The sequence below is a fragment of the Gobius niger genome (assembly GCF_951799975.1).
Source record: "Gobius niger genome assembly, chromosome: 17".
Lineage (NCBI taxonomy): Eukaryota > Metazoa > Chordata > Actinopteri > Gobiiformes > Gobiidae > Gobius > Gobius niger.
In genome coordinates, this window is record NC_136868.1 from 19,054,529 (window position 1) to 19,070,056 (window position 15,528).

Sequence of the window (15,528 nt, forward strand, 5' to 3'; positions counted from 1 at the left end):
ACACATTTTCATCAGTGCCTGTCAGGTATGTTGACAGCTGTGGGAGGGGCTTCACATATGAAGGATCTGATCAAACCAGGAAGTGGCTTTAGTTCATTATAAATAAGTATATATTTCTGTTTGCTTAAAGTAGTTCTGACTTCAAACATGCAAATATCGCATTCTGAATCAGAGTCAGAATCCTTCATTTTGTCAAAAAAAACTTCAAGAGTTGTAGGCAGTGAGAGCTCCTCTTTGTGCTTTTGGGAGGAAATACTACAGGGCTGACACAGAGACATACACACAAACAAATCATCACTCATGTCTTAATAATAGTGTAATATTTTCCATATTCATGTAGAGTCATCATTTTTCATAAATGTTGTAGAAAAGGATGAGTTTTCACAACATTTATGAACCATGTGGGACCACAGAGCAGTGAAGGTTTTTAAGTGAGGGCACAGCAGCTTTACAAACATCCATCCATCCATAGCAATATCTGTGAAAACACCATGTTTTTACATTTATATGCAAAATCAAATGTTCTTATTTTGACCTTTGAGTAGTTTGAATAAATCAGGCAATTGAGTTCAAAATGAGTGATTATTGAAAGTGCGATCCACTCTCCAAATCTACATTCACACTAATATTCCACTTAAGTTGCAATTAGGCCAACATTTAGCCAAGTCAGTCAGGGCAGACACATTCATTTATCTCATGTTAATGTTTCAAGTACATTATAGTATTATTATTACGCATACAGTGTATACAGTTTGTACAGTTATTAACAACATTTGCTACAAATGAATATACATCAATTTATGTACCACAAATAATATGCCACATGAACATATAGAAACTCGAAAAGGAGTGGGAAGAAGTACAACTTAATAATAAACTCTTGAAGTTCACCGATAGCAAATTAAGCTCATATGAAAGCTTGGTTAAGAAAAACACGCTTTCTGTTTTACTTTTGCTCTCATTGATATAATAGACTTAAAGATTAACATTGTGTAGCTCCCATGTTTAAACAAATGTTTTCATTCATTCAAGTCATTGGAAATGCATTGATTTTGAAGAGAATAATTTTAACATCATCTAACGTCTGACAAATCCCTGTAATATAAGATAAGACTTTATTGACCTCACAAAGGAGAATTTACTTGATGCATCAATTCAGGGAGTGCAAATAGACAGGAAATGTGAAATCAAGTTTGTGTATTTATTTGGGCTTGGAAATGCCCCAAGTTCAGTTGTTGCTGTATGTTCTACTCAGGGCCCAAAAGTAAATAACGATAATTGTGAAAAAAAAAAAAAAAAAAAAAAAAGCTCTCCCAAAATACATGCAGTGCTGGGTCAGTGAGCCATGGGCCCATGTCCAGATTTCAGCGTGACACAGAAACACAAGTGGACAGACAGTCGCCAGAGCCAGAGCAATTGATGTGGCAAGATGAAGGGGCCTATATTTAGCATTATTGAGATGGTAATGCTTCAGACATGAGAGGATCGCAGCGTGCATGCGTGTTTGTCAATGACTGGGCTGGACCAAACCTGCCAACTGACTGTGTGGCCTTTACATTGGGTGTGTTTGAGCAGAAATAATCAGAAGTGAGTTGAATCAATAGTCATCTCTAGGCGATAAAAAACTGGACATAGCATCACCGTTGTTCTAAAGCTTTAACCTCGAAGCAAATGATGAAACACATTTAGCTTGCGGCACGATTTCCTCTCTGTCTCTCTCCAGCCCAACCCAGATATCCGCCTTGCACTGTTGTCTTCCTCCAACTTGTTTCCTAGCAACTGAACCGATATGCCCCCCTATTCTCAGCCCCACAAATCTGCCGCCATAACTTGAGATTTTATGGAACAACCTTCATAAATCACTGCACCCCTGGGTTTAGAAGACTAATGGTTTTAGTCATGTCCATCTAAACCTTTCTTTAATGTGCTTAGAGCTAAACTTTGATGGTACGGAGAGCAACAGTTGGGCAACATGAATACCGAATCTGTAGCCTTGAGTGAAACAAAGTCAGAGACTATGCAGTGTGGCAGCACCAATAGGATAATTGAATCATGACGGAAACATTCGCAGACAGCGAGTGTGGACTTTGGCCTTTTTAATGACAGGTCTGTGGCCGGTCCAGTGGGGGTGGATTTGGACCTTGGAGGAATAAAATTGAAACTTGTCTATGTTATGCAACTGCTGTGAAAAGCATACTGTTGTTTTTCCTCTTTTTTTTAAAGCTGAAACCAGTAGTTTGAAAGCTAAAAGATTTAACTTTTCTACAGACGCCTGCTGAGTGATGTTTAACATGCATCTTATGTTTGTCCTGAGCACGTTCAACACAATCTGTATTTAGATGATTATATTAAAGTATAACTCAAGACATGTTCTTTAATTGTGGCAAAATGTTGAAGCTCTCTGCCATTTTTGTTACATAAAAGTAGCTCACAGTGTAATAAAGGAGAAAGAGAACATTGGAGATCCCTAATCTAAATTCCATAGTCATTAGTTTGTCATAAGAAATATGGTGGCCGAGTGGTTAGTGCTGCACAGCAAGAAGGTTCTGGGTTCAAACCCCAACTGGGCAGAGCCTTTCTGTTTCACCTCCGGTTTCCCCTTTGCTTCCAAAAACAGCCTGGACAGGTTGAGGCGGCGTAGCAGCTCAGGATTATCCTTGAGATCGATAAATATGAGGGAAAATATTTAGATTTTATGTTTTGCCATAGCAACCGCACCCGGTGTGCATCTAACTGTTTTTAATTCAGTCTGCAGTTATCACTATGAGGCCAATTAGTTTTACTCACAGAATAAACAGCTTTCTTATGGCGAGTAGACAAATTGTAAAATGTTAGTTCTCATATAAAACAGCTTATGCTTTTTAGAAACATGTGTATGAAAAAAACGATTACATAAAAAATATTCAATGCAAACTATTTTCTTGTTTCTTTGTTTGCCTAATTTAAACAATAAAGAATAAGGCAACCATTTTAAGATACATTTAAGACATGTATTTTAATGGTAGCAATTAAACAAGGACGTGAATAATTGCCAAGTGTTTTATGCACAATACAATAGTTATGTAAGTACCGCCATCTAGTGACAAAGAAGGGGACTGCAGTAAGTTAATTAACCTGGAAAGCCCCACTGAGATTTTTCATTTTCACAGAGTCCTAGCCCTAAAGGAGACAGTCATGTGAAGTGCCGTCCATCACATCATCTGTAAAAACTATCATGCTTGATGACAGTATTCTCTCATCATCAGGAGATTTACTTTATTGATTGTCACAAAGTACATTATTTGATTACAACTGTGCTTACAGATTGTCAGTGGGACCAATGCACACGCAGAAAAAATCATAAATTTGTCCAGCATTCTCGCGATCATGCTAAGGGGCTATTCGTTTTGATGAAGTGCACCATAACGTGTCAAACTCAATATATAAACGCTAAATCCTGTATGAGCAAATGCACCGAAGCGCATACAAAACTATGCATAAGGAACACCCACAGTCGCACACTCTCTAAATTAAACCATCCATCAGTTTGTAAATACAGTATATGGGAGCAAATGAAAAGAGTGTTAGTGATCAAACTGGCAGGGGCACGGATCAATACTGTCAGCAGACGTTCATAATTCAGAGGAGTGGAGGTTATGAGGCAGATGGCAGGTGGACGCCGCGGGACCCGTGAGACCAGAGAAGTCACTTGAAATGCACTGAGTGAAACTATCGCAACTGAAAAGAAAATGGGCAGGCACTTTCCTTTTGTTGTTTCTCTGATAAAACACATGCGGGAGGCTACTGCAAGGTCTGAAAAATGCTCCAACTTCAAATCATTTCTTTCTTTCTTTCTTTCTTTCTTTCTTTCTTTCTTTCTTTCTTTCTTTCTTTCTTTCTTTCTTTCTTTCTTTCTTTCTTTCTTTCTTTTAATTTCTTTCTCAATTAAAGAACCAAAACAACCATCACTACCTAATCTAGTAATCCAGACACAGTGGCACAGACTTCAGCACTTTTTCTCAGTGCAAAACACATGGGACTCATGCATGTTAAAGGGGCTAGATGCAAGTTGGCCATTTTATACTCACTACTGCCACCTCAGGTCATACGTGTAACTGCACCCTCTATATTAAGCTTGTGCATGATGGCACGAAAGAACATGCAAACTCCACACAGACAACCCCCGTCCAGCTGGGGCTCAAACCCAGGACCTTCTTACTGTGAAGCATGAGCTCTAACCCACATGTGTCAAACCGGCCTGCGAGATGATTTAAGTAACTCTCTATAGCCCATTCCTGTGCGGAGTTATGAATGTTTCAAGAAATAACCAGAATGCTCATTCCAGCCACTAGGGGGCATCTTAAATTAAAAAAAGGGAAATAATTCCACACGTGGCCAGCAGAGGGCACTGATATAATAACAAGGGATCAGGATATAAACAGCATGTTATAGCCACGTGGTAAATGGTCAGTCTGCCCCAGGCCGGCTGTCGCTACACTAGCAACTTACCGCCATTGAGTGTGGAGTGACTGAATAATTACTTTATGCAGCAGTTTTTAGAAACGTGTGGCACAAGCTGATAAAGCGCAGTAAGTGTATTTATTGGGCCACAATCCTTTACAATATATGGGGCCCGCGAGCCGCCATGGGGGCTGAATATCGGCCCTCAACCCAAAGGAGTTCACAACCCCTGCTCTAACCCCTGTGCCACCGTGCAGTGATTCTACATTGCAGAAACATTGCATATTTATATTTTTTGTCATCGCCACAGCAGACCATCAGCCCCCTCAGCCTCTAAAAGCTCTCTTCTCCACCAGGGCAATCATTTCGGGGCAACTTTACCAAATATAGATGAAGGCACAAAGGATATTCCCTCAAAACCTCACTCATCTGCCTGTAATACTGTACAGCTCTTTAAGGCTTCCAGCAGTTGGGACTCTGTAATAAATGCAGCATCTTAGTCATTTTGCCATTTTAACTGATATGGCTTGACTTGCAGCTACTCAGGTGAGAAAGGCATTTTTTGAGTGTCTCGCAGTAAATCTGTGGATTATGAACACGCTGCAGCTAAACCGCGCTCATTTGGAGGATTAAAGGCTGGGACTGGATCGAATTACAATGTTGGTATATATTAAATAAAAGGAGAATGATTAATCTGTTTTATTTTGGAAACGAAGCCAGAGTCTCTTTGTTTAATGGCATTGGCTGGCACAAGGAGGAGTCACATTGATTTATTTGCTGATATGCATATAATAAACCTGTACATTTATGTTTTTATGACGAGAGGAAACAAGCTGCCACTGAAGAGTAATTGACAGATGTTCGTGTACTATTCTGCGCGCTATTTTTTACTGTTTACTATTATAGCAATTCAACATTATAATTTTAGATACAGCCCTTCATTCCAGTTCTAAATAATGATATAAAAATAAAGAGGTTTTTACTTAAAGGAATAGCAATACTGACTAATACCACACAGAATCTATTTTACTTTTTTATTTTAGTTGTCATTGTTATTACTATTTACATAGGTTGTTTTGTTGTTTACCATTTTATTTTCCAACACTAAACATTTTAAATGAGATGTTGTTAAACACCCTGTTAAATGCAGTTCTCATGATATCCACTAGAGGTCAGAATAATGACATTGAACTTGGTGCTGTAGTATACTATAGTTGACGACTCCTGTTTGCTTACCCAGCATCTTCAGCCTATTTGTCAAGAACCCTATTCCCTAACTGCATAAGTCACAGACCAGCAACATTTCAGGCCTCTCCTTCAGCTTTTGGGGGCCAGACGTGATAAATATTGTTTATGCCTTCTTGTCTCCGGTTCATTTTCTCTCTGCATTATTCTCTAGCTATAGCATGCATGCTGGCTTCAGAACACGAAAAGGTAATGTCAGAAAATAGAACACAGTTTTTGTGGCTGTTGGCTCCCCGCATGAAAGCATTCAAGTCTCAAAGAAATCCTGTTGCACTACAAAGCAAGGCTATTATTTGCTCCAATAAGCTAACAGGACTCAGGACACCACAATTACCTTTGATATTCAAATATACAGATGGTAATAAATACATGGCAGAGTATGTAAGGTCTGTGCAACATTAGATCCTTTCAGCGTTTTTGAAATTCAGTTTAAAATAGTGGGTGAATTTTATAGACACTGCATTCAAGATATGATTAATTAAAATAATGAACAATTTTGAGATGATCAATTATCTATTCATTTACTTCTTTATAATTTGTCAAATAAAGGATTCTACATGCTGCTGCTGATGAGAGTACATTCTAGATTGTATTGTAGGTGTCCTGCCTTTCTGTTTGGTTAGTTTTGGTTAGTAGTTTACACTCCGAGCAAGATCATGTAAAAGATCTTTTGAGGGATAAAAGGCACAATAAAACAAAAAGAAAATCAAAAAAGAAAAATGTGCCACGTGCCATGGTGGAGCTGCATGTGAGAGGTCAGGTCTCAGTAACTTTTCCACAATCAGTGGAGCCTAGACAGAGAGATCCTGTAAAGTCAAGTCATGTAAACAGAAATAGTATTCTTATAACATCCATGGCACATAATGTTTCCATGATGCATTGCTAGCATCAGCGGCACCAGCAATGTAAATATAATTATAGGCACAAATGTTTGCACATATACTGGATCGACCGGTCGTCAGGCCACAAAACACTTCCTGTTCTGAGGGTTGTCATATCACAGAGCAACGAATGATGTCAGCTGATGTTTACAGCACTAATGCTCACGGCGTACCTCAAAATTTTGAATACTTTCATGTGAATATGGTTTACTAAAAGCGTTTTGTCAGAACAAAGTAAGATAAAAAATTAGTCATTGGTGTTGAATAAATCTAACCTGTCGCCACGGCAGCTTTACTTCCTCAGGCGTTGTTACACTGAAGGTATTTCCACATTACCAATATGAAAGCCGACACAATGGCCACCAATAGGGAGATCCAGAATAGAATGATCATCAATAAACATGCAAAAACTAATTTAACAGTTGTAAATAAGTTATTGCCACATTTATAGACCAATGGTAAGGTAACGTAAGCTATACTTTGTACCTCAATGGGAAAATGGTCTTGGGCACATGGTAAATGGTGATATACATTACTGCAGAGCCTGGGACTACGACACACTTTGCACTGTGGGACCCTTTATAAATTTGAACAGAGCGTGGTGCCATCACGTGGGGCAGACTGGGCGATGCAGAGAACATATTTCATACAAATGTCCCCAGAGAGCCCAGGCTGGTGGTGACAGAGTAAAGCAGGCCACAAACCCAGAGAAAGCCAGAGGAAACCAGAGGAAACAGGGGCATCTCGATCACCTGCGCAGGGAAACTGGGCCATCTCATGTGTTTGTGCCATGCAAGCAACAAAAAACAAATTGCTTTTTTTGTGGTCTTTTCAATGGTTCGCAGTCACATCATTCTCATTATAGTAGTATAAAGGAAAATAATGGAGAAAAAAAAAAGAATTTCGGGGCACTTTGTCCATCATATAAAAAATATTGCATTATGATGACTATGCATTTATGTTATATTATTATTACAATGAATCAAGCACTTATTAAAGCCTTATCGTGCAAGACTTTAGTCTGTAGGTAATTTAGACCGACATATTTCTACTTACCTTTCCTTTCCATTCTTTTTTTGGTTGTCATGCTACGACCAAGTTACCAAGGTACCTGTGATCACACTACAAACATAATATGCTGTAATATCCACAGGCACCACTTTTATATTAACAATATCCATATGAAAACATCAAGATAAAAATTTAAAGGAACAGGCCACCGTTATTCTATTCTGGTATATGTTCATACCTGAGCTTAGACAAGTTGATGCGAACCTATCTTTACGTATGCCCTCAGTCACGCAAATAGACCAAAGATGTTGTTAGCATTTAGCCTCTACTCCTCTCTATGGGGCCAAACAGGGGTGAAGATAGAAGCGACCAAGCTCTTCCACGCTTTCCCTATTTAAATACGGTTACGCGAGCATTTACACGATCCAAGTCTAGTTACACAAAATTAAACGTGTCGATTTTCTAAGTGGATAAAATGGGGAAGTACATTGAAAGGCGTAATAACACCTTAGGAGCACTTTGACATCTGTGTAGTAATATGTTCACTTTATTACCATATTTAAATAGGGAAAATATGGAAGATCTTGGTCGCTTCTAACTTCACCCCGTTTGGCCCCATAGAGGAGCGGAGGAGAGGCTAAATGCTAACATGTTTTTTTCTTTTGTTTTGCATGACTGAGCGCACGCACAAAGACCAGACAGCTATGCATCAGCTTGTCTGCTCAGGTAAGAACATATCTCAGTCTGGAAAAACAATGGCCTGTTCCATTAAGGATGCTAGTATGAGAGGATAATGAGAAATGAAAAACAATGAAACAAACATGATTTCACAACGACTGTATCATCCTACTATCCAATCTCCAGCAGCTGATAGGATTCTTATTTACACAGGCGACTTAAATATGTATCAAACAGCATCATTAGCCGAGGTCTGACACAACAGTCTTGCGACAGCTCCCATCCAAGTAATCCATGATCTCACTCTGCCTACCGTGACGGTCACCATTAGTGTCTCATTGAAACAGCGAGCTATTTAAGTACAAACAAGGACCGAGTGGGTTTGGACTGAATGAACGCAGCAGTTAATACGTATTTACAAAATGTGACGCTTCCTAACAGCTTTGAATAAATAAAATTGTCGCAGTGTGCAAACAGTTAATCTCTAATTCACTCAGGCTTCCCCTCCATGCTGCATATTGTTAGACAGACACAGAAGAAAATGGCTTTCCAGCATGTTATCATTAATAATTTACTTATGACAAACAGCCCTGACATTTACACTGCGCTGGGTGTCTGTCTGACTCTGACAGTGAGACAATAATGAAGAAGAAGCAGTAAGATTGGGGGAGAGCCTCTGCTGTGCACTGGTGTAATTAGAAAAGGGTCAGGCCTCATGCGGTGGCTCTTTGCTGGAGGAAAATATTGATACGTCATGCAAATATGCAAAGTGCATGCCGCAGTAATTGACACTAAATTCAAAGACAAACAAACTCAGCTGCAACAATAATATACTGTATATGTTGCCAACCCATTTTCTGCACATTAATTTTGCACAGTACTTAAGCACTTTCATTCGTGTTTGGTAATGGTTCACAGTAAATAACAGTATTTATTCATATCTTTGCCTGTTTTATAAGCTAGGCCTCTCAGAGTAGAAGCTGTGGTGCAGTAGTTGGCCTAAGCCTTTGTACACCTGTGGGACATGTAATCCTAAATATTCTAATTCTACATTACTGTTTGTTCACAGGGGACCTATGTTGACCTACTGTATCTATGAGCTCAAAATAGACTTTCAAAAGAAATCTGATAGCCCTGGTCATTTCGAGGGGGCAACATATATACACACCCACACATGTGCACACACATATTACAAAAACATTAACAAAAAGCAAAAATGTCCAAGGTTTGATCCCATCTCAGGACTAAGCCACCATCTGATCTACGGGCTCGTTGTACAATAATGACAAAAGAGCACTTCATCAGTAGAAATGTATAATGCTGCACTTAAACTAACGTTCTTTTCTCACAAGTTAATTCTTAATACAAACCAGTGCAGTGATGGAGCAAAACCAGACACAGATCAAACTATTGCTTTATATTTCCACCTCAACTGTTCCAACAAAAAAGCTCCACAGCTCTCCCAATGTCTCGCTGTCTATTCAAACTGTAAACATGTTTAACACCATTCCAGGTAATAAATGTTGCAATAATACAGAAAAAAGTGCTTTCGGTTTAGGTTTTTGATTGAATTGCCTTTCCCTGTCATTGGTAATTGCACTGAACAGCAAACCAGAGTGATAAACATGAGCATGAAGCTGCAGTGAAGCATCCTCTGGGTCATAATGACACGGATTATCAGCGTTGTACAGACTTTAAGAATCAAAACACACTGACCCGAAAGAAAACGGGTAATTTGGCGACTGCTGCTGAGAGTAAAGACTAGGGCAGATGTTTTATGGCTGGCCAGAGGCACAGCTTCTGTTTTCAGGTCGTGATCAGAAGAAATAAACATTATCCGCTCGGTCCCACACCACTGTCCTGCTGAGAACAGCCTCCCCAGACAAACACTACACAATGTACACGCGCAGAAAAGCTATCTGCCTTAATGTGTCATCTGCAATTACTGACAGTGTGTTTCCTGAGCCGGTGTCGATGCTGAAGGATTACACCAGTCAAAGATCTGACAATCTCCTACAGCATCTCTGTTTATATATGTGCATGTTTCCAAACCTGTCAGTAAGATTGGCAAGAGATCATGTGTTTGGTCAGGGAAATACTTGCAGTGTCAGTGCAGAGTGAACAGATTTGGAGTTATTCTGACCCCAGTTTGATAGTGCTTTGCTGACACCCGTTTGAAGGCATGTGTAACGTATATGTAATGTATAAAGACAGGTACTAAATAGTGAGTGCAAACTGGAGAATAAAATATTTGTGGGTGTGTTTCACCGACCATCTGAAATGACCGGATATTTCAGTACAAAATCTGATATGTAATTGAGAGAATTCTGCGAGAGAAAAAATGTGCAAATTAAAGGGAAATTAAAGCAGCCAAAGCAAACCCACAAAAGTATTGAAAGCCTCCCAAATTCTCAGACTCAAATGCGAGACCTCCTCTGCGGCTGCACTATGGCCAGTTCCAAAGTTTGTTAAATCAACAAATGCTTACTTGAAAGGTTAATAATGTAACACATGACGCCATTGCAAGCTGTGTCTGTTAGAAGCAACAAAGAATCAGAATCAGAATCCTTTATTAATGGCCACACATCAGAGTTGGTGGAATTTGTTTTCGGTACAGCACATCATGCTCACATCTCTCCTGTGATTTGACTAACTCTCCATTCCTCACAGGTGTTGACAGCTAGAAACAGCACGCATTCTGTGCTAGTCTAAATAATGGTTCTGTCATTAAAATGTTTTGACTTCTAGCTCTAAATTGCACATAAGCTCCTATTCCCAGTCTAATGATATTTGACCATCCTGCCATTACTTCAAATTATAAAAAAATCACCTGCGACCCAAGATTTTGGCATCTGCAACAATTGCTACTACTTTGATGAGGTTACTTATACTTTTAATCTTACTTCTGAAACATGCCTTGGAGGACTGTCAGGAGGGATTTTTTACATCTAGATTAGCTGAAAACCAACTTCTTAATCCCTCTGACAGTCACACCAGTGTCAAATTGGACAAATGCTTTGCCTCTCAAATATGGGGCCAACAGCAGACCCTCTTCCAACTCATTAACATGTTTTTGTGTAATGAGCGTAATTATGGCCATCAGAGAACAGTTATTTCTACAAGCATTGCCGAGAAGATGCATTTTCCAACAGTGCCATCATTCATCCTCTAAAACAGACACAAATAAGGAAAGAGCTGCACTCACAAATAATCATTAGACATTTCTTAGTAAGTAGTGGTTAAAGGCTGTCGCACATTTATTTATTTAGTTGTTTATGTGGTCGGGACAGTGCATGTTAATGAACATGCAATGAACATACCACGCTGGATTGTAGCATTAGGCTAATTTGCATCCGTTGTCCCCCACTTGCTGTCACAAACACACTCTCATTAATCCTGGCCTGTTGTACATGCTGTTAGTGGTGGGGGAAACCAGAGTACCAGGAGGAAACCTACGCAGACACAGGGAGAATAAGCAAACTCAACTAACCGCTGCACCAGTGTCTGTGCACACTGTTCTGTCCTCAGTGTCGTGGATTTGAGACTCAGGTCTTTCTGTTTTTCACCCCCTTTTATCCTGAGCAGTAAAAACTAATGCCCCATTCAAAGAAGACACACACTAATAAAATCATGAAGTTCTTGAGGCAAAGGTGCAGTATCTCAATGAACATTAGTTATAAAAGTAGTCAAATAGATTTGCCAATGGGAAAATTACCTCACCAATGATTTTACCAACGACTCCTTAAATCTACAGAATTGTACTTTTAAATGTGAGCCATCCTCACACTGTGTGCCTTCCTGGGACACATCTAAGCTGGCACCTCATTATAGATTCTGGTTGTGGGTTACATGTTGCACCAGTTCAGATAATGCTTCAACATATATTTCAATACAACAACAAAAATCTGTCTCACAAAGAAGAAGGAAGACGCTTCCTAATTGTGCTCCAACCTGCAGCCACCTGCTTATGCTAAAACCGGGCTCATTTCCTTTGAAAAACAGGAGCAGGTGCAAACTTTGGCTCAGGTGCAACATCTGATTTCCATCCTCCTGTCAGCAGACCTGTGGCCGCGAGGCAAACATTTATTCTGTCTGCCCTAATTCACATGGTCAGGGCACTCTCAAACTTACTTACCATATAAAATGCGGTAAATCGTTTGGTTACTTCAATCATCGCAGCCCTCGCTACTATAATTTCATTGTCTATTTCTCCTCATTGACAAATATAGGTCTACGGTGGCATTTTGCACCTGTGGAGTGGGAGATAGGAGGGGTTGGAGGGCACAAGGGGGGGGGGGTCGTGACGCGTGAGGTGAAGCCACAGCCGCAACAGTGAAACAGAGGGAGGGACGCTGCTAGCAATTCCACATCGCCGCAGGGAACACAGCCAGCAACGCACGTGGACCCCTTTATTCTATTTCCATCGTCATAAGTTCATTTGCAAATTTGCCCAATTAAGTAGTTAGTTATGTGCTTTTAACGTTCAGCGCAGTTTCAGAAGTCGAGCATTGATTGGGTTGGAAAATGCAAGCCTGGTCAGTGCACAATGTAATATCCATTACACTCAGTACTTGTTATATCCTGAGGGTTTCCAACCAAAAGCTATAAATGAAAAAAAAAAGAAAGAAAGAAGCTGGTGGTGCCACATAGCCAGTGAATTATACTTCACACAACACATTGAACTGGACGTAAGGTTATGTTTACAAGTTTATGTGGACGACTACTGGGCCGGTGCCACTTCTATTACTACTACATTTATGAATTAATAAAACATGTATTATGACAAGATTACTCACTCCCACTCCTTGCGCCGGGCCTGTGGTGTGCTGTGAATCTTATGAGCCTGGTGGGCCTTGACTATGTCCCGCTGCTCGATGAGGCCGCCCCTTCTCCTCTTCATCACGTTGGGACTGACCGCCAGATCGCTCTCTCCCCCTGACATCCCTCCAATAGCATCGAAGGCGGGGGTCACGTCCAGGGCCAGCCCGAGTCGATTGGGGTGAATGACGTGGGGCGCCTGTCCCGCCATGTGCGTGAGGTAGGTGGTGTTGTAGCTGGTGGAGAGGCTGTGGGGCTCCAGGAGGTGAGAGGACGGCCGGTGCTTCTGCCAGCTCTCAGAGTCCAGCGTAGGGGGGTGGAGGAGGTGGTGTCGGGGGGTGCTGCTGCCACGCATCGCCCAAACGGCCACATCCAGACTGCCCTGGGGACACTCTGGGCCCATCGGTGCTCCGGGCAGCCCCAGCGCATTGTGGTCCCCTGTCAGAGACTGAGAGCTGACAGAACAGGAGCCCAATTCCAGCATCGTCTGAAGGCCGTGGAGGATCTCAGCATAGTGCTAAAGGAGAAAGAGGAGAAATATTGTGACACATGAAAGCTTGACTGTAGTTCAGAGACAATAAATACGTAGCACTAGCTCATCATTATCTGTATTATATTTCTATGCTATTGTTGCCTTTATTAACAGTTTTACAGCGTAGACTAAAAACGCACAAAGGTTTGTAGGATGCGTCTATATGCATGTTGTATGCCATGCAATCTTGACTATCTGATTAATGTATATGTAACACAATAAAGAAATGAACTGTTTTTACTTGGATTATTGTGTAAAGTAGATAGCTGAATTTATTGCCACATTTTAGCTGCATATTTTTGTGCTTACCATCACCACAAATAAAAAACTCCACACACACATGATTGTAAAAGGAAACGGCTTTGAAGAGCATTAATTGCTGAAACTGGTGCTGTATTACACAACCTTTAGCTTTTGGGTTACTACATGATTGAAGGTTTATAGATCCCCGTGTGTGCAGCATGCTTTGCAGTTCAGTAGAATGACAGCATAGCAGATCTTGAGCATTCTAATCTATGTGACGATATTAACAGGCTGAGAACTGTTAACTAGGTTGCTCTAATGACCACACATAACCTGTCTTCAGCTGAGGGTTTAGAAAAAATTACACTTTCAGTTTTTGCACACACAAAAGCTTAAAGACCAAATTTCACACACCATATTCAAATCCTATCATAAATACTGTCTTCGGGGCTTGAAAGAGGGAATTACATAAGGGAGAGACTGTGGAGGAAAAAGTAATGAAGCAAATGAATAACAGTCCATATAGCTAATAAAGCATCCGTCTTCCTGCAGCCCAAACGAATGAGTTCATTAAAGCTAATAAAGTGAGTGAGGCATTTGGTGGCAGGCAGCGACAGTATAAGTGTTAACAGGCAGCTTCTAAGCACAAATTCACAATGAAACCATAGCCTATAGTGGACATCGTATTGAACTGTGCTGGAGAAGAGCAGGACAGCACAAGTAATGAAGTGTGAAGTCACGATTAAAATCAATAGTCAATCGAAAGAAGCACATTCATAGCAACAGGTCAAAGGGGTTAAATAAAATTACATCTATATTTTCTCCTCAGGGGACTTACAGCATCTCTCCTTATGAATGCCTTACATGTCAGCATGGTTCAGATATGGTTGGGAATATTGTGTTTGTGGGGAAGAATAAGCTTATTTAATACAGAAAATGATTAAAAAAAAATCTACAAATGGAGAAACTGTACAATTTTCACTATTAACACACAAGACTAAAGCTAAAAGAAAGAAAAAAAAACCTCTCAAGGCTCGTCTTACATGTGTTTTCAGCTGCTTTTTAAATGAGTCCACAGAATCAGACAACAAGCTGAAAGGACAGATCTCTAAAAATCAGATCTTTAAAAAAAAATGCTTTTTTTTTGGGAAGATTTGTTGTGAAAGGGAAAGTAAAACCTTTTTCAAATAAAAGTAATAATTTCCTTGTAATATATTGGCCTGTTATAATTGAATTGGTACGGTGCCCAAAAGGCGGCAAAAGCAAAAAGGAAATAGAACCTAATTATTCTGCAACACTAAGCATCGAACCATCAATACTGAAGCTCGCTATGTGCACTTTCCTTTTGGCTTCACAACAAATTTACTGCAACCTATGAAGGCAGTGATGTTCTAAATTCTGTACAAAAAGGAAGGGGAATTTATATGTAGAGCCTTTCACAGACAAAGATCCCTAAAAGAGATCAATCACACTCCACACACTCGGTGGTAAGGTGCGTATGTTGCTGTCCTGGGGTAGACTAACAGAAACCAGTCTGTGCCATAAAAGCCTTTAACCATCACCATTCCCACACCACAAAGTGAGTGAAGTGAATGACAATTATGCACCGTGGAATCAGGATGAATGTGAGTGATGCGAATTGACCTCAGGAAGAGTGGCCAAAGCAGCATTTTCTTGATG

At 40.2% G+C, this 15,528-nt stretch overlaps 1 protein-coding gene across 1 annotated transcript in view; it reads right to left on the minus strand.

Moving 5' to 3' along the window:
• The window catches only part of cacna1ea (calcium channel, voltage-dependent, R type, alpha 1E subunit a), a 65,158-nt gene that overhangs the window by 45,697 nt on the left and 3,933 nt on the right, over nt 1–15,528 (minus strand). Inside the window, exon 2 of the mRNA XM_079575218.1 lies at nt 13,052–13,590. Coding sequence (XP_079431344.1) covers nt 13,052–13,557 — 506 coding nt within the window. The 5' untranslated portion in view covers nt 13,558–13,590. The remainder of the gene's footprint in view (nt 1–13,051; nt 13,591–15,528) is intronic.